The following is a 19078-nucleotide window of genomic DNA, read 5'->3' as shown; positions in this document are numbered from 1 at the left end:
ACTTTCAAGTTGTTGAGACTTGCTTGCCTCATTATTAATTTGTTATCTTTTCCTTCTCCCTCTTTAGAGCATTTTTTAAAAAATCAGCATGAATTCAGGAAGGTTCCTCAAATTGACATGATTTTCTTAGGTGCATAGGTCTGAATAAAGGATTTTTTAAAAAAAATTTCAATATAAATTTTCAATATTTACTTTTTAAAAACTGACCATTGTATATTCTTAAAACAATTGAATGGTATAGCATAGTTAGCAGTAAGACATTTTCAGTAGTTTTAAATTTGGTTACTCCCAGGCACAGGCTGGGCACTTTTAGTCAAAATGTGTTTTTTGATTAACGCAGTTTCCAGCAGGAGAAATAAAACTTTGCTAGGTTAACACTCTTAAAGTTTTAAAAGGATACGTCTTAATATAAAGCAAAATTGTATCGCATTACACTGTATATCATTGTCCTATTGTGTTGGTTCTTGCAAGATTTCACATTTGTGATCCTTTTAGTGCTAATTTGAATTGGAATTTAATTAATGTAATTTCAAGGACACTTCAGATGTGATTCATCATCTGCACCCAAGTTCTCAAGCAATTAACATTAATGGTGCATAGAAATTTTGAAGTTGGAGAGGAAAAAGGTAGTATGAAGTTTATCAAAGTAGCATTCGTTTCTTAAAATCATTTATTTAAAGTTGCCTCAGTTAAAATCTCTTCACCAACCTGTTAAAGGGAATGAGCTTTAGTTTCACAATGCACATTTTGTCTGTGTATTTTGTAATTTGTGCATTTTGTAAGTTTGGATTCAGGGTTTGAAAATGAGGCTAGAGAATTATGTAAGTTTAGATAGAACCATTATAGAATTTAGTCTATTCTTAATAAAACCCTCCCTGCCGATGATTCTTGTATTTTTCTTGCAGCGATACAGGTGACTTTTGTTTTCCCCCTTTTATCATGTTGTTAAGATTGGCAAACTGTTCACTGTGTCTTGTTCTCTCATTGGTGCAGGCCTAATAGGATTTTCCAGTATGTTTGGAAAGAAGAAGAAACGCCTCGAAATCTCTGCACCTTCTAACTTTGAGCATCGGGTTCATACTGGATTTGACCACCATGAGCAGAAATTTACAGGACTTCCTCAGCAATGGCAGAGTTTGCTTGCAGATACAGCAAATAGACCAAAACCTGTGGTTGATCCATCCTGTATAACTCCTATACAGTTAGCTCCTATGAAGGTACAGGTTCATTGTTTTTCATGCTGGATTTTATGATTTGTATTGCCTTTTGCATTTAATGCTATTATATTGAAAGATTAGGTGTTATTATCTATAATGTAACCTTAAGATAGTTGCAACTTGGCAATAGAGTTTGTGACAAGAAATCTGCAAATAATGTATGAAAATTTAACAATTACTTAATTGTAATCTGAGTTTTATCACATGATTATAAAAGTAGCTTAATCAGTTTTTTTGTACTTCTGACAAAGCAGAAAGAATGAGGGACATAACTCTAAAAATTTGGAATCTTTGATACGGTGCAATATGTTGACAGTCGTTCTTTTGTGAGGTAGATTAAGGTGAGAAATGATAGTCATTCCAGAATTCCTTTTCCAAGGCCTCAATCAGTGTGATTGGCATGTTATTGACATGAGAACAAGTCCTGTGCTTTGGCTGTGTTCTACCACTTAACTGAAAGTGTTTTCGAACTCTTGGTGTTTCCTTCTGAGTCAGTAAATATTGTTGCTGTCTACAACTTGTCTAATAGTGCAGTCTCTTTGCAAACTGAGGTATGTAAAGAAACAGCAGGCAGCAATCATTTGAAAGGCTGTTCTGTACAGGTATCAGAATCTTTATGGAAGAATACTGACATCATACAACTGATGTTTGTCCTTAATACTTATATGTAGGTTTGTTAGAGAAGTATCAACATCTGCATTGAATCGGCTTGGTTCTTATTGATGACTAGCAGTCATCCATTGGGTTTCCCTAACCTTTCAACTAATATCATAAGAACACAAGAAAAAGGAGTAGGCCATCTGGCCCTTTGAGCCTGCTCCGCCATTCAATAAGATCATGGTTGATCTTTTTGTGGACTCAGGTCCACTTACCCACCTGCTCACCCATAACCCTTAATTTCTTTACTGTTCGAAAATCTATCTATCTTTGCCTTAAAAAACATTCAACGAGGTAGCCTCAGCTGCTTCACTGAGCAAGGAATTCCACAGATTCAGAACCCTCTGGGTGAAGAAATTCTTTCTCAATTCAGTCCTAAATCTGCTTCCCCTTATTTGAGGCTGTTCCCCATAGTTCTAGATTCATCTGCCAGGTGAAACCATCTCTCTACTACTATCTTATCTATTCCCTTCTTAATTTTGTGTTTTGATAACATTTCCCCTTTATTTTTCTCAATTCCGATGAGTATAATCCCAGTCTACTTAATCTGTCCTCATTAAGCTGACCCTCTCAATTCTCTAATCAACCTAGTGAACCTCTTCTGCACCCCACCCAGTGCCAGTACATCCTTTCTCAAGTAAGGAGACCAAAACTGTACATAGTACTCCAAGTGTGGCCTACACAACTTCAGCATAACCTCCCTATTTTTTGACTCGATTCCTCAAGCAATGAAGCACAATATTTCATATGCCACCTTAATTGCCTGCTGTATCTGCAAACCAATGTTTTGTGCTTCATGCACAAGGACACCCAAGTCACTCTGCACAGCAGCATGCTGTAATGTTTCACCCATTTAAATAATAGCCTGTCTTGCGGTTATTCCAACTAAAATGGATAACCTCACATTTATCAACATTGTTCTCCATCTGCCAGACTCTTGCCACTGGCTTAACCTATCAATATCCCTCTGCAGGCTTTCAATGTCCTCTGCACACTTTGCTCTACCACTCATTTTGATGGCATCTGCAAACATTAACACACTGCACTTGGTCCCCAACTGTAAATCATCTATGTAAATTGTAAGCAGAACCACCAGTAAAATGATTATAATGACTTCCTGCAATAGATGTATTTCAATATCTGTAGTCACAGAACAGATCCATTTTGATGGAGGAGTGGCATTGGGTATATAGAAACACAGAAAAGAGGAACAGGAGCCTTTTGAGCTGTTCAGTATGATCATAGCTAACCATCAACGCAGTTTACTGTTCAACTTTCTCCCCATACTCTTTGATCCCTTTTAAGCCCGAAGAACCATATCCAACTCCTTCTTAAAAACATTCACTACTTTGACCTTGCCTTCTTCCATAGAGAATTGTACACTCACCATTCTCTGGGTGAAGAAATTTCTCTTCATTTCAGTCCTAAATGCCCTACCTTGTGTCCTTAACTTGTGATCCCTATTTCTGGACTTTCCCTATTTTTGGGAACATCTGCATTTATCCTGGCAATTCCTTTAGAATTTCATAGGTTTCTATGAGAACCCTCCTCTTCTTCTAATCTCCAAGTACTCTTAACTGATCCAGTCTCTCTTCATAGTCAGGACATCCTTCCTGAAGTAGAGATACCCAAACTTCTCTCAGTACTCCAGAATGTGGTCTCACCAAGGCCCTGTACAATTGCAGATACTCATCGCTTCTCCTGTATTCGAATCCTGCCACCATGACAGGGCAACGTACTATTTGCCTTGTTGGACACCCAGGTCTTATTGTACCTCCCCTTTTCCCAATCTATCACCATGCAGATAATAACTTACCTTCCTGTTTTTGCTACCAAAGTGAAGAACCTCATTTATCCACATTATGCTTCATCTGCCATGCGTTTGCTCACTCACTCAACTTGTCCAAATCACATTGAAGCATCAACGCAGCCTCCTTACAGCCCAACCTCCCAAAAGCTTTGTATTGTCAGTAAACTTGAATAGATTACATTTAGTTCTCTCATCTAAATCTTAAAGACATATTGTGAATAGCTGAAGCCCAAGCACTCTAGTCACTGCATTCCATTCAGAAAAAGGCCCATTTAATCCATCTCTCTGCTTCTTAGACCATAAGACCATAAGACATAGGAGTGGAAGTAAGGCCATTCGGCCCATCGAGTCCACTCCGCCATTCAATCATGGCTGATGCGCATTTCAGCTCCACTTACCAGCGTTCTCCCCGTAGCCCTTAATTCCTCTAGACAACAAGAATCTATCAATCTCGGCCTTGAAGACATTTAGCGTCCCGGCTTCCACTGCACTCCGTGGCAATGAATTCCACAGGCCCACCACTCTCTGGCTGAAGAAATGTCTCCGCATTTCTGTTCTGAAATGACCCCCTCTAATTCTAAGGCTGTGTCCACGGGTCCTAGTCTCCTCGTCTAACGGAAACAATTTCCTAGCATCCACCTTTTCCAAGCCATGTATTATTTTGTACGTCTCTATTAAGTCTCCCCTTAATCTTCTAAACTCCAACGAATACAATCCCAGTATCCTCAGCCGTTCCTCATATGTTAGACCTGTCATTCCAGGGATCATCCGTGTGAATCTCCGCTGGACACGTTCCAGTGCCAGTATGTTCTTCCTGAGGCGTGGGGACCAAAACTGGACACAGTACTCCAAATGGGGCCTAACCAGAGCTTTATAAAGTCTTAGTAGTACATCTCTGCTTTTATATTCCAACCCTCTTGAGATAAGAGACAACATTGCATTCGCTTTCTTAATCACGGACTCAACCTGCATGTTTATCTTTAGAGAATCCTCGACTAGCACTCCCAGATCCCTTTGTGCTTTGGCTTTATTAATTTTCTCACCATTTAGAAAGTAGTCTATGCTTTTATTCTTTTTGCCAAAGTGCAAGACCTCGCACTTGCTCACGTTAAATTCCATCAGCCATTTCCTGGACCACTCTCCCAACCTGTCTAGATCCTTCTGTAGCCTCCCCACTTCCTCAGTACTACCTGCCTGTCTACCTAACTTCGTATCATCGGCAAACTTCGCTAGAATACCCCCGGTTCCCTCATCCAAATCATTAATATATAATGCGAACAGCTGTGGCCCAGCACCGAACCCTGCGGGACACCGCTCGTCACCGGCTGCCATTCTGAAAAAGAACCTTTTTATCCCAACTCTCTGCCTTCTGTTAGACAGCCAATTCTCAATCCATCCCAGCAGCTCACCTCGAACACCATGGGCCCTCACCTTGCTCAGCAGCCTCCCGTGTGGCACCTTATCAAAGGCCTTTTAAAAGTCTAGATAGACCACATCCACTGGGTTTCCCTGGTCTAACCTACTTGTTACCTCTTCAAAAAATTCCAACAGGTTTGTCAGGCATGACCTCCCTTTACTAAATCCATGTTGACTTGTTCTAATCAGACTCTGCTCTTCCAAGTATTTAGAAACCTCATCCTTAATGATGGATTCTAGAATTTTACCAACAACCGAGGTTAAGCTGATTGGCCTATAATTTTCCATCTTTTGCCTTGATCCTTTCTTGAACAAGGGGGTTACAACAGTCATCTTCCAATCATCCGGGACCTTTCCTGATTCCAGTGACTCTTGAAAGATCTCAACCAATGCCTCTGCTATTTCCTCAGCCACCTCTCTCTCAACTCTAGGGTGTATCCCATCGGGGCCAGGAGATTGATCAATTTTAAGACTTTTTAACTTTTCCAGCACTATCTCTTTCGTAATGGCAACCATACTCAACTCAGCCCCGTGACACCCTTTAATTTTTGGGATATTACTCATGTCTTCCACTGTGAAAACTGACGCAAAGTACTTGTTAAGCTCTCCTGCTATTTCCTTATCTCCCATCACTAGGCTTCCTGCATCAGTTTGAAGTGGCCCAATGTCTACTTTTGCCTGTCGTTTGTTTCTTATGTACTGAAAGAAACTTTTACTATTATTTCTAATATTACTGGCTAGCCTACCTTCATATTTGATCCTCTCATTTCTTATTACACTCTTTGTTATCTTCTGTTTGCTTTTGTATCCTTCCCAATCTTCTGATTTCCCACTGTTCTTAGCCACTTTATAGGATCTCTCTTTTTCTTTAATACATTTCCTGACTTCCTTTGTCAGCCAAGGTTGTCTAATCCCTCCCCGGTTAATCTTTCTTTTCTTGGGAATGAACCTCTGTACAGTGTCCTCAATTATACCTACAAACTCCTGCCATTTTTGCTCTACTGTCTTCCCGGTTAGCCTCTGCTTCCAGTCTATTTTAGTCAGTTCCTCTCTCATGCCCTCATAATTACCTTTATTCAACTGTAACACCATTACATCTGATTTTGCCTTCTCCCTTTCAAACTCCAGACTGAACTCTACCATATTATGGTCGCTACTTCCTAAGGGTTCCCTTACTTTAAGATCTTTTATAGAGTCTGGTTCATTGCAAAGCACTAGGTCCAGAATAGCCTGCTCTCTTGTGGGCTCCATGACAAGCTGTTCCAAAAAGCCATCCTGTAAGCATTCCATGAATTCCCTTTCTTTAGATCCACTAGCAACATTATTTACCCAGTCCACCTGCATATTGAAGTCTCCCATGATCAATGTAACCTTGCCTTTCTGACATGCCTTCTCTATTTCCCGGTACATGTTGCGTCCCTGGTCCTGACCACTGTTAGGAAGTCTATACACAACTCCAATTATGTTTTTTTTGCCTTTGTGGTTCCTCAATTCCACCCACACAGACTCCACATCATCCGACGCTATGTCATTCAATACCATAGATTTAATTTTGTTCTTAACTAACAAGGCAACCCCACCCCCTCTGCCCACCTCTCTGTCTTTTCGATAAGTTGAAAAACCATGGAGGTTTAACTGCCAGTCCTGACCCCCCTGTAACCAAGTCTCTGTGATGCCTACTACATCATAATCATTCACTATTATCTGTGCCATTAGTTCATCGGCTTTGTTATGAATGCTACGAGCATTCAGGTAAAGTGCCTTAATGCTAACTTCCTTATCATTAGAGATGTTGGAAGTCATATGTCCTAAGTTATCCTTGCTTTTTACTGCATTCTCAGTCTGCCTCAATTTTAAATCCGCCTGGAAACATGCTATCCTGCTGCTTATCTTGCCATTTACCTCCATACTCCCTGTCGCTTTCACTTTCCCTTCCCCCCAACTCAGAAGTTTAAAGTCCTACTGACCACCCTGTTTATCCTCTTCGCTAGAACATTGGTACCTGATCGGTTCAGGTGGAGACCGTCCCAACGGTACAGATCCCCCCTGTTCCAAAACTGATGCCAATGCCCCATGAAGTGGAATCCCTCTTTCCCATACCAATCCCTTAGCCACGTGTTTACTTGCCTAATTTTCTTGTCCCTATGCCAATTGGCACGTGGCTCGGGCAGTAATCCGGAGATTATGACCCTTGAGGACCTGTGCTTCAATTTCCTGCCTAGTGCTTCGTAATGCCCAAACAGGTCCTCCACCCGAGTCTTGCCTATGTTGTTGGTACCAACGTGGACCACAACAACTGGATCCTCCCCCTCCCGCTCCAATATCCTTTCAAGCCGGTCGGAGATGTCTCGCACCCTGGCACCGGGCAGGCAACACACCATGCGAGACTCCCGATCCGGCTTGCAAAGGATACTATCTGTCCCTCTAATTATAGAATCCCCTATAACCACTACTTGTCTATTAGCTCACCCCTCTTGAATGGCCTTCTGCACCATTGTGCCTTGGTCAGTTGGCTCATCCTGTCCAGAGCCCTTTTCCTCATCCGAACAGGGAGCAAGAATCTCGTACCTGTTGGACAAGGTCAAGGGCTGAGGCTCCTCCACTCCTGAACTCCGGTTCCCCCTACCTGCCTCACTTACAGTCACACTCTTTTGTTCCTGATCACTAGCTGAATGTGAATTACTTAATCTCCCAGGTGTGACTGCCTCCTGAAACAAAGCATCCAGGTAACTCTCCCCCTCCCGGATGTGCCGCAGTGTTTGAAGCTCAGATTCCAGATCATCAACTCTGATCCGGAGTTCTTCCAGCAACCAACACTTGCTGCAGATGTGGTCACTGCCGTTCACAATGGGATCAGCCAGCTCCCACATCATACAGCAACAGCATATCACCTGCCCAGCCATCTCTGCTTAGTTAGTTAATTACTTACTTTGTACCAGTATGAGTTAGAATACCTTCTGATACCTCTCTGCTATAGTTTTTTTTTTACCCTAAATAAGGACTTGATGTATACACACAAAAAAAAACGAAGTAAATTTTTAACTAGTCCCTGGTAAAGAAATAAAAATCCTTACCTTAAAAGAAAAAGCAGAGTAGTTAAGAAGGTTAGAGGAGGAGGGTGGGTGGGAGATACTACAGGTGTAGAATCTCGGGTTTAGCCGCCTTCCTGACTTATATACTCACTTTTCCTTCCCGGCTGCCCCTCTGCTTGCTGTCACTTCCTCTGCTGCTCCCGCTCTTTCTGTGGAGAGAGAGTAAAAAAAAAACACACCGCTGCCCGCTACAGGTAAGCAATTTTAAAACGAACTGTCTTACCTTTGCTGTAGTCTCCCGGGTTCGCTTTTACTTCGCTGCTCCCACTCAAAAATGTCTGCCAACTAGTCACTCCATGTCACTACACTACCTTCATTGAAATGCTACTGTCTCATATGGGATCTTTATTGAAAGTCTTCTAAAATTAAATCACATCTACTGGCTCCCCCTTATCAATTCTACTAGTTCTCCATGGTGACAATTAAAGCCATACCCATTTACCTCTATTTGTATTTTCAAATCATCAACCTTGTAATGAATACTGCCTTCATTTAGATTGCTTTTGTCTTTTTTTTTTAACATTATTCCAAATTCTAGTCTAATTCAACGCTTGCATCCAATTTGTCTACCTTTGAACTTTGCTTGCTATATTTCTACTTCCTGCTATCCATTTTTCTTCCCTTCAGTCTAAGCCCTTGCTCAGATTGCCATTCACCTGCAAATTGAGTTAAACTTTGCCGAGTAGTACTAGTAAATCTCACTGTGAGGATGTTAGTCCTAGTCCTACAAAGGTGCAACCTGACTATCATATACAGGTGTCATCTGTCTCAAAATTGGTGTCAATATCTCAGAAACTGGCTGTCCTTCTTCCACAGACTTACCAGCCACATGTTCAATTGCTGAATCCCACTGTTCAGATGCTCACTAGCACTGTTTGATGGTATATTGCAGCTTTTCTGTCAATGCTGGAATGCCCATGGATTCTAAACTAGGATACTGGGATATTATCTGAAGACTATTGGCTATCACTACAGATTCACAGTTGAGTTGTTCAAAATGTTCTTTCCTGCATTGACTAATGATATTGTCATCCTTAAAGACAGAGACATAATTTTATGAATGAAGGTGATTTTGTCCATTTGTTTAGTTTACAGATGGCCCTCGTAGCTTTGGACAAAATCCAAGTCCACACTTACTTCGAGAGAACTTCATTTCAGTTAGTCGCACTGCATAAAACATTCAATGCACTGTATAATAGCTCCCCATATTTATTGTCCCCTAATTAATCCTCAATAAAATATGATCAACTGTTACAAAACCAGAACGTGCTGGAAAACTTTAGCAGGTCTGACAGCATCTGTGGAGAGAGAAATAATAGATTTAGCCTTTCAGGTCCAGACATCCTCCTTCAGAACTGATTGTAGCTAGGAAAAGATTGGTCTATGTGCTGAAGATGGGTTGGGCGGGCGGGGGGAGGAGGTGATGGAGTAGATGGAGATGGAGGCCAAAGAGAGAGAAAATAGTTGGGCAAAGGTATATATTGTTTCTAGTAGCAGCAAGGCTTGGTGTGAGGGGGTTGGGGCAAGGACAAGAGAAAAAGTGCTCAAGCCTTAAAATTGTTAAACTCTATATTGAGCCCAGAAGGCTGCAGAAGTCGTTGGTGCATGACAGCAAGCCCAAGACACACATGTTGGCTAGGCAACACAATGGTGTGTTAAAGTGTTAAAGAGAAAAGCTCAGTCATTTCTGCAAGTAGAATGTAGGTGTTCTGCAAAGCGGTCGCACAGTTTGTGCTTCATCTCTCCAATGTCAAAGAGATCACATTGTGAGCAGCGAATACAGGAGACTAGGTTAAGTGAAGTGCAGGTAGATTGCTGCTTCACCTGAAAGGTGTATCTGGGGCCTTGGATAGTGAGGAAGGAGGAAGTTAATGGGCAGGTGTTAGATCTTCCATGATTGCCTGGGAAGGTGGCAACTGTTCCACTGGGTCTCGAGCATCCCTTCAGATCTTATTAGATGATGACACAAGACTCCATATTAACATAAATACAGAATATAATGTTACTAAGTGACTGCATCAACTAGTGAAGAAGGAATTATTTTGACCCTGTTTTTGTTCAAGGTCTCCCTGGTTCCTAACCCTGTATCAGTCACCAATTCTCCATCGTCATAAGACTTGGCGCATGGTCTTTGGTGGAAGCTTGCACTTAAGCTGTGTTCAATGTGAGATCTTTCAATGTCATCATTGTGCACATGATCAAGATGGTTTGGTGATCAGTACAATATCAAGCCATAAAGACCGAGACCACCTTACCACTGCAGTCGCATTCCATCTTCACAGCTGGTGAGGCATACAGTCTCCCCTTGCCTGTTCTGCCACTCCATATGTGTTTGAACTTTTCTTTACCCCTTTCAGGGACAAGGAGCTCCCAGGGGAATTGCTTAAGGGATCTTTCAGCACACAAGCCTCCACCATATCAAGATAGCGATCAGGATGGCTTACAAGTATCTTTAATCTTGTCTGTCCCAATGTTATGTTACAACTCAATAGCATTAGTATACTGGGTGAATAGAAAACAATCTATTTGATTTAAGCTATCACCGGTGAATGGTAAATAAATGAGCAATGCAGTATATGTACTACATTGATGGCTTCTTTAACAGGTTTCAAAGAGAAAACTTTATTTTGTTGATGACAGACAATCAGATTAGCACCGCTTTTGTTTCTGGCATGGCCAATGAGCTCTAATTAGATTAGCCTTTTCGATTGTGTTACACCACACAATATTGGATTGAGTACCTCTTCATTGAATATTCTCTCTCAAATGAGATGGAAATTAACTAATAATTCCAAAAAGGATTTTTGATGGTAACAGGACCGTGAGACATTAGTAATATTGGTATAGACACTATCAAATACTGGGAGTTTATAATCCCAGCAAATCCTAAGTAGAAACCGTATATTTTGTGTGTAACAAGGCACACAAAGTTTCAAGATGTTTGAAATCTATGGTAAGAGTTCTATCAGCTAGAATTTCTTGCAGCTTTAGTAAAGGAGTGAGATTCATAAATTTTCTGATTAATTTGTCAATTGAGTGAAAATGAGAAGCTCCTCAAGAATACTTCAACAATGAGACAAGTTTGCATTGCTGAACAGATATAACAGCATTCCAATATTTGTTAAGTAGCTAATAAATGCTCTGGTGCAGAATCTTTTCGATAGGTCCATCAAAATATTCTGCTTTTACTAATGAAGATAGAAGTGTGTGAGTATATCTTACATTATCATTTGCAGATCCCTTTATTCTTTCATTCCTTTTTCTAAATGGTTCCAAGTAAGATACTGATTCTTTATGCTTGATTGTAAAATATATTGATACGTTATAGCATTCAAGTCCAGGAAGAAGGATATTCTTTAGTGTTTTATGTATAAAACATAATAGTATTCAAGCTATATCAGTATTTTTATGATCCATGCAGTCTATTACACTGTGCAGGGAGGCTTGGAGTTCCAGTAGCTGACAAATGTCTGAGTGTAAAATAAATTAATATGGCTGCTAATTAATTTCAGTTCCAATAAGAGAACCTGGCTGACCTTCACTAGGCATTTGAAGTGGGAGATTAGCACACTGCATGTGTTCTGTAAACTGCACAGAATGGTTAATAGCTCAGTTGGCTAGATGGCTCGTTTGATAGAGTGACAGCACCAGCATGGGTTCAATTCCTGTGCTGGTTGAAGATACCTTGAAGGACTCTCCTTCTCAATCTTTCCCCTTACCTGAGGCGTGGTGACCCTCTGGCTAAACCAGCTCCAGTTGTCTCTGTCTTTGAGAGCAGCCCTACTGTTCAGAAGAATCATGGGGACTTACCTTATAAACTGCAGGTTCCCCTTTGAGGTAGAATTTATGAATTAATGTTTGAATTGATAATGAAATGGACACTTGGCATAGTAGACCTGAATCTGAGCTAGTAATTTAAAAGCTGGAATTTTTAGGTTTGCAAAGCCAAAGAAATGCACACATTTAAGAACTTCCAAAATCCCTGCACATTTTTAATTGGTGCAAGCGGCTGTAATTTCTAATTTTCAATAGTTGATCGTTATGTTTTAAAAGTGAATAAATATTTTAACTGGAGGCAAAAGTATGTTTGCTGTTGTAGACTCAGTGCTTTTGTTTCACATTTTGATGTGCTTTTTGTTTGTTTGCTTCTCATCCTATTTTTAAAAATTATGTTGCATGTTGTCACTAGGACAGAAGATATAACAGATTTTCAATGGATATGTTGCAGCTAGTGTTTACATATCAGCATGGAAATTTGAATCAGAAGTAGGCCTCTCAGTCCCTTAGCCATTCAAAAACGTTATGGCTGATCTGATTATGGCCTCAATTCTCACCTATACACAGTAACCTTTGACCTTTATTTTTAGTTAAGAATCTAGCTACTTCTGTAGTATAGCAAATGGAGTAACGTATTAGTGAAATAACATACATGTGGGTGTAGTAGAAATATTAAAAGGAAGTATTTCATAGAGATCCTTTGTTGTATTTTAGAAAGTTCTGCAATCCTGGGCAAGTCTTTGAAGCCTGCCCTCCACTGTTTCGTGGGATTTAAATAGTATGAATTGTGTCTTTGTGTATGAAAACTTTCCCCAACATTAAAACACACCTATTACAATGTTGTTACTTCTACAGCTCAGTATATTTTGAGACATCCGTCTCATCAGCATGTTCAATCTTTGCAATTCCAAAATATTATTAGTTTAAACAAGCCTACTGAAATGTATTAACTTTGTGTGTAGTTCATAGTCATTTGATAACTTTCTAGTATTACTTGGATATAGTTTAGGTTGATTTTCTCAAATGTGTCAAAATTTGCTTGTTTAATACGAATGTAATTCTTGAAATCTTTCTTGGAGGAAAATGAAGTAAGGCTGCCCTCTAGAGGTCGCCATTATTTAATTCATCCTAATCAATTCAATATCCATGTTTAATCTTCTCTCCCTGGTCAGTTACTGACAATCTTATTGATAAGACTCTTGTCTCATCTGATGGTTGACATATTGGTTCCCTATTCCCCAGAACCTGAATGTCATAATTCCTGTCCTTTTATATGTGTCTGCCTGTGAACTTGTCCATTCAAATTCTCCTGCCACAGAATAGCTAACATGCGCACACTGTTCTTCTAACTGCTGCCAGAGCTATAAAATAAGGTGGAAGGGGTTGCTGCTAACCTGGGCAGAGAACATAATGTGCAGAGTATGTGTACAGAGATCGATGATCCAGAATATGGGGCAAACAACATCCTGGAATGCAGACAAGCTGGGATGAGCAGTCAGCTATGGGAGGTCACCCTGATTAAATCTCTTTTTAATTAATCTGAGAGATGTGGATCCCACTGGCTTGCAGTATTTATATTTATTGCCCTGGAGAAGGTGGTGGTGAGCTGCATTCTTGAATTATTGCAGTCTTTGGGTAGTAGGGCACACAGTAATGTTAGGTAGTTCAGGATTTTGACTGAGCAACAGTGCAAGAGTGGTGATAAAGTTCCAAGTCATGATGACACCAAGACACCGTAGCAGAATGGGAGTGCTTGAGCGTCAGCGTTTTGCTTAGTTTGTCGTCCTTGGTCCGAAGGAGTAGCACCAGAGTGAGAGGAGAACATGAGGCCTGTGCATACAGGACATCCTACTCATGTGGCATTCATCCAGCATGACCTCCATGGTTTATCCAGAAATATGTCCACCCTGTCACTCAGTACCTGACCCATCCTGAAACCTGCCAGTTTATTGGCCAGCGCACTTTACACCTTCAATGAAAAACAATAAGTGAAGCCCACATTTGTTGTACCATGAAAGTTGCATCTAATCACTACCTGAGAATTAAACCTACAGTTTCTATTCTAGCATCTCTTGGCAAGTTCAAATTTTTCCGGTACTTACCACTTAGGACCATAATTATGTGCTTAAACTGGACATTCGAACAGACATGTATTGAAAGCACAATGAAAATCTATTACCGCCCTTTCAACAAGATAATCCCTAAGACTTTATTTGTGTCAGGCAAATATCCTCAAAATCACAGGATGATGCACTGTTTGTCATCCTTATAACTGGATATACGATTTTGTTTTGACGCTCATTTAAGCAGGTTCATGGTCTTGATCTTAGATTTTCTTAATATCATCAACATTAATGTGAAAATTCTGTTTGAAGAATCACCCTGAAATTATGTGAAATTAATCAAAACTAATTTGAGAAATGGGTGCTATGTGCAACCTGTTGACAATATTATAATTATTTTCTGGGGAGTGGACATCACTGCTCTCAGTCCACCTTCTGAAACACTAAGGAAGCGCAGCTGAGCACACATGTAAAACACATGGTACACGGTTCATTTCACAAGGGGGTGAAGTTATGCTATCAATGTTTAAATTGTGATGTAATCTAATAGATAAGAGAAGTAAATCATTCCTAGAATATCTCCGCAGTATCTCTGAATGAATACTGAAGGTAAACCTAAAATCTGTAACACTCCACCATTCATGTTCATTTTATTTATCTACAGTCGATTGCCCCTCAATGTAGTTTTCATGGTCTCGTTGGTATACAATCGTTGTCCATCTGTGCCTTTTGCTTCCAACCCTTTCCTTTGCCCTGTGATTATTTTATCTCCTCCTTTCCTGCCTTGACTCCATTCATTTACTTCATTATTTTGACCTGCCACAGTGTAACTTTATTTATTTATTTGTTTATTTACTTGCAACTTGTCTCTTCCCTTATATTTAATCCCTTAATCCACTGAACTATTTATGTCCTTCTAGATTCAGTCCTTCCTAATTATTTTCTTTACTCTAAGCAAAATATTTTTAATAAGTCACTGATCACAGTCACAATACATGAGCGCTCCTGGTGTCACTTCACCAAAACACAAGGCCTCTGCACCAGAACAAACTTGCTGCACCTCAGCTGTAGAGTCACGAAGTGTACTTGGATGTAGCGGGAGGAAGATGAAGAAGAAAATGTATTCAGGGCACTTTGGCATGGGTGAAGAAGGCTATTTTGTTTCTCATGTTGTGTACATAAATGTTATTGACGGTAACTTCCATGTATTTGCTTTAGAGTGTCTCTATGGAGCGCACAGTACATTGTCCAAATAGAAGTCCACGCAAACAGAAAGCTGTGTGAATTGAGCTTTACATGGAGTACCACTGACATCAGCTAAAATCAGGAAAAGTGTGTGTACAGGTGGCTTTTCATGCTGCTGGCATCTTTATCCACCCTGGATAACAATTTCTAATGTTTTCGTTCTGTGCACAAAGGCATATCTGCCAAAGAGCTATCCAACCGTGGTTGTGCCAGGGTGTGCCACATTCTGAAAGGGTCAGTGAGTAAGCATCTTACAGAATTTTGCACTTGACCTTCAGGGATTCATGAGCTATATTCTGTCATTTTAAAAGGCATATGAATGATGTGTGGTGCAGCTGCCTCATTCACTGTTCAAGTCACTTACCTTGCCCATTCAAAGTGTGGTCGCAGCCACTTGCTCTTCCAATTGTGCACTTTGGGTTTCCTGCACTCACTCCTACTGCTTTCTAATGGGGTGGCTTAGTGGTTAGCACTGTTGCCTCTCAATACCAGGGACCCAGATTCAATTACAGCTTTGGGTGACTGTGTGGAGTTTGCACATTCTCCTCGTGTCTGCGCGAGTTTCCTCCTGGTGCTCTGGTTTCCTCCCACAGTCCAAAGATGTGCAGGGGAGATGAATTGGTCATGCTAAATTGCCCATAGTGTTAGGTGCTTTAGTCAGAGAGAAATGGGTCTGGATGGGTTTCTCCTCAGAGGGTCAGTGTGGACTTGTTGGGCCAAAGGGCCTGTTTCCACACTGTAGGGAATCTAATCTTGGGGCGGCACGGTGGCTCAGTGGTTAGCACTGCAGCCTCACAGCATCAGGGTCCCAGGTTCGATTCCAGCCTCTGGCGACTGTCTGTATGGAGTTTACACATTCTCCTCGTGTCTGTGTGGGTTTCCTCCAGGTGCTCCAGTTTCCTCCCATAGCACCAAAGATGTGCAGGTCAGGTGAATTGGCCAGGCTAAACTGTCCCTAGTGTTAGGTGCATTAGTCAGAGGGAAATGGGTCTGGGTGGGTTACTCTTTGGAGGGTCAGTGTGGACTGGTTGGGCCGAAGTGCTGTTTCCACACTGTAGGGAGTCTTTAAAAAAAAAAGCAACAGTAAGCACTCCCTTTTGTGTGCGCCCATGCTAACAACTCATGGGATTCACACTTCCCCAATGCCCCACCTAACCCTTCTACATTTGTCTATTACTACTTACCCTTCAACCCAGGCAACCTTGAGGTGACTTGGAGCAAGTGGTGAGCCGCATTTGCCAGGTACATGCTCTAGTCTCCTTGTCAAGTTTTCCTGATGTCAACTTGTTTGGTGAATTTGATTAGTTGGGAGTTTGGATTTTGAACTGAATTGCAATATTAACATGGTGTTTAACAAGCAATAATGAGTATCAATAGGCATCCTGCCACTGCCTCGCAATAATCATGCTATGCCCCTTTTGAAAAGTGTAAAAGATGAACTGACTGTTCTCAATGTTGGGATGGGTCTTGCCACCCGCCCACGTTGCTTAGTGGATTGGTGTGTACAAATAAAGAGGCCTGTTAGAGTTCTGCAAGGCTTCGATGAGACTGCACCTGGAATACTGTATGCAGTTTTTCTCTCTGCATTTAAGGAAGGATGTACTTGCTTTGGAGATGGTGCCACAAAGGTTCACTGAAGTGGTGCAAAAACAGAAATTTCTGGAGAAACTCAGCAGGTCTGACAGTATCTATGGAGAGAAAGCAGAGTGAACATTTCAAATCCAGTCACCCTTCTGCAGTTCTTTCTCTCCACAGATGCTGCCAGACCTGCTGAGTTTCTCCAGCAATTTCTGTTCATGTTTCAGATTTTCAGCATTTGCAGTTCTTTCTTTCATTAACTCCCCCTGGAATTAGTCATCGGGTGATACAGGATAGAAAGGGGCCCTCTCCCAGCAGGGACTGTTACACTATTTGTTTCAACTTCCTGTTTTAACAGTAAACCCCAGGGAGCTTTACTTTAACCTTGTCCTTGCCCTGTTCCCAGGAATGTTTGGTGGGTGAGGTATTGAGGGAACTTACAGTTTGAGTCCTGAGAGCTTTACTTTCATTTAAAAAAAATAGAAGCAGGCCGTTCAGCCTGCCAAGTCCATGTTGACTGACAAACATAAAACTACACTAATCCCTGAATCTATTCCATAGCCAACAATGCCTTGCCATTTTAAATACTTACCCAGATACTGCTTAAATGTTAGAAGTGTACCTGTCCACACCGTGAGCTCTGTCAGCATATTCTATATTTCCACTACTCTCTGGGTGAAAAAGCACTTTCCTCAGATACCCTAAAGCGCTTACTCGTCACCCTCAACCTATGCCCTTTCATTTAAACCCGTCTGCCATGGGGAAAAGATTCTTATGATCTACCCTGTCTGTGCCTCTCCTAATTTTGTATACCTCAATCTGATCCTCCCCTCAGCCTGCTCTGCTGTAAGGAAAACAAACGCAGCCAGTCCAGTCTCATTTCATAGCTAGACTTTCCATCTCAGGCAACATCCTGATGAATCTCCTCTGAACCGTCTCCAGTGCAGCCACATCCTTCCAATGGTGTGGCAACCAGAACTGTTCATGGTATTCTGTATTCCATCAGTGGCCTAACCAATATTTTTTAAAGCTATAACAAGACTTCCATGCTCCTATATTCTACACTGTGGCTAATGAATGCAAACATCCTTTATGCCACCTCCACCACCCTGACTGCCTTTGCTAACACCTTCAGGGACCTACGGACTTGTACACCAAGGTCTCTTTGCTCTCAGTGCTCCCGATAGACCCACCATTCATTATGTATGTTCTTCCCTTTGTGGACCTCCCAAATTGCATCACCTCACGCTTATCAGGATTAGATTCCATCTGCCGTTGCTAATCCTGATGTACCAGTTGATCAATATCAGATTGTGGTCTGAGACCATCCTCCTCACTACCATCAATTGTATCATCTGCAAACTTACTAATTATACCTTCTACATTCACATCCAGACCATTAAAGTACATAACAATCAGCAAGGGTCTCAACACCAATCCCTGTGGTACACTGCTAGTCACAGGCTTCCAATTACAAAAGCAACCCTCTACCATCACCTTCTGCCTCCTATTTGCAAACCTGTTTTGGATCCAGTTGCCAACTTGCCTTGGATCTCATGGATTCTTACCTTTTGGACCAGTCTTCAATGTGACACTTTGTCAAAGCCCTCACTGAAGTCCACATAAACAACATCAACTACACCAATCACACCAATTAATTTTGTCACCTTTTCAAAACAGTTCAATGAAATTAATTAGGTAGGATCTCCCTCCCACAGATCCATACTGACTATCCCTGATCAATCCGTGCTCTTTCAAGTGCTGATTAATGCTGTCCATCTGAATTTTTATTAAAACTTTTTACACCACTGACATGAAATGAGATGGTCTCCAATTATCTGCCTTATCCTTCCTGCCCTTCTTAAATGAAGGAACCACATGTGCCATCCTCTCGTCATCTGGCACTTCACCTATGGCCAATGAAACAGTAAATATCTCTGCCAGGATCCCAGCAATCTCTTCTCTTGCCTCCCATAGCAGCCTGGGATACATACAAGGGATTTATGCACCTTTATGCCTGCTGAAACATCCATTCACTCCTCCTTATTAATCTTAACATGTTCTAGAACTTCACCATGCCAACTGAAATCTCCAGCTACAGTGTCTTTCTCCTTTGTGAATACAGATGAGAAATATTCATTTAAGACCTCACCCGTGTCCTCTGGTTCCATGCATAGATTGTCCTTTTGGTCTCTCAGAGGCCCCACTCTTTACTGGTAATCC

At 41.2% G+C, this 19078-nt stretch overlaps 1 protein-coding gene across 9 annotated transcripts in view; it reads left to right on the top strand.

Annotated features, from left to right (window-relative positions):
• pak5 (p21 protein (Cdc42/Rac)-activated kinase 5) overlaps positions 1-19078 on the top strand; it is a 212078-nt gene that overhangs the window by 120710 nt on the left and 72290 nt on the right. For all 9 annotated transcript variants that reach the window (XM_043696602.2, XM_043696601.2, XM_043696600.2 and 6 more), the window contains one exon: positions 994-1217. In XM_043696602.2, the coding sequence (XP_043552537.1) occupies positions 1014-1217 (204 nt within the window). In that variant the 5' untranslated portion in view covers positions 994-1013. The remainder of the gene's footprint in view (positions 1-993; positions 1218-19078) is intronic.

The sequence above is a fragment of the Chiloscyllium plagiosum genome, unplaced genomic scaffold (assembly GCF_037043375.1).
Source record: "Chiloscyllium plagiosum isolate Xiang-an unplaced genomic scaffold, Cpla_swu_hap1 HiC_scaffold_10, whole genome shotgun sequence".
In the NCBI taxonomy this organism is placed as follows: Eukaryota; Metazoa; Chordata; class Chondrichthyes; order Orectolobiformes; family Hemiscylliidae; genus Chiloscyllium; species Chiloscyllium plagiosum.
Note: the sequence above shows the minus strand (reverse complement) of the source record. Positions and strands in the feature narration are given on the sequence as shown.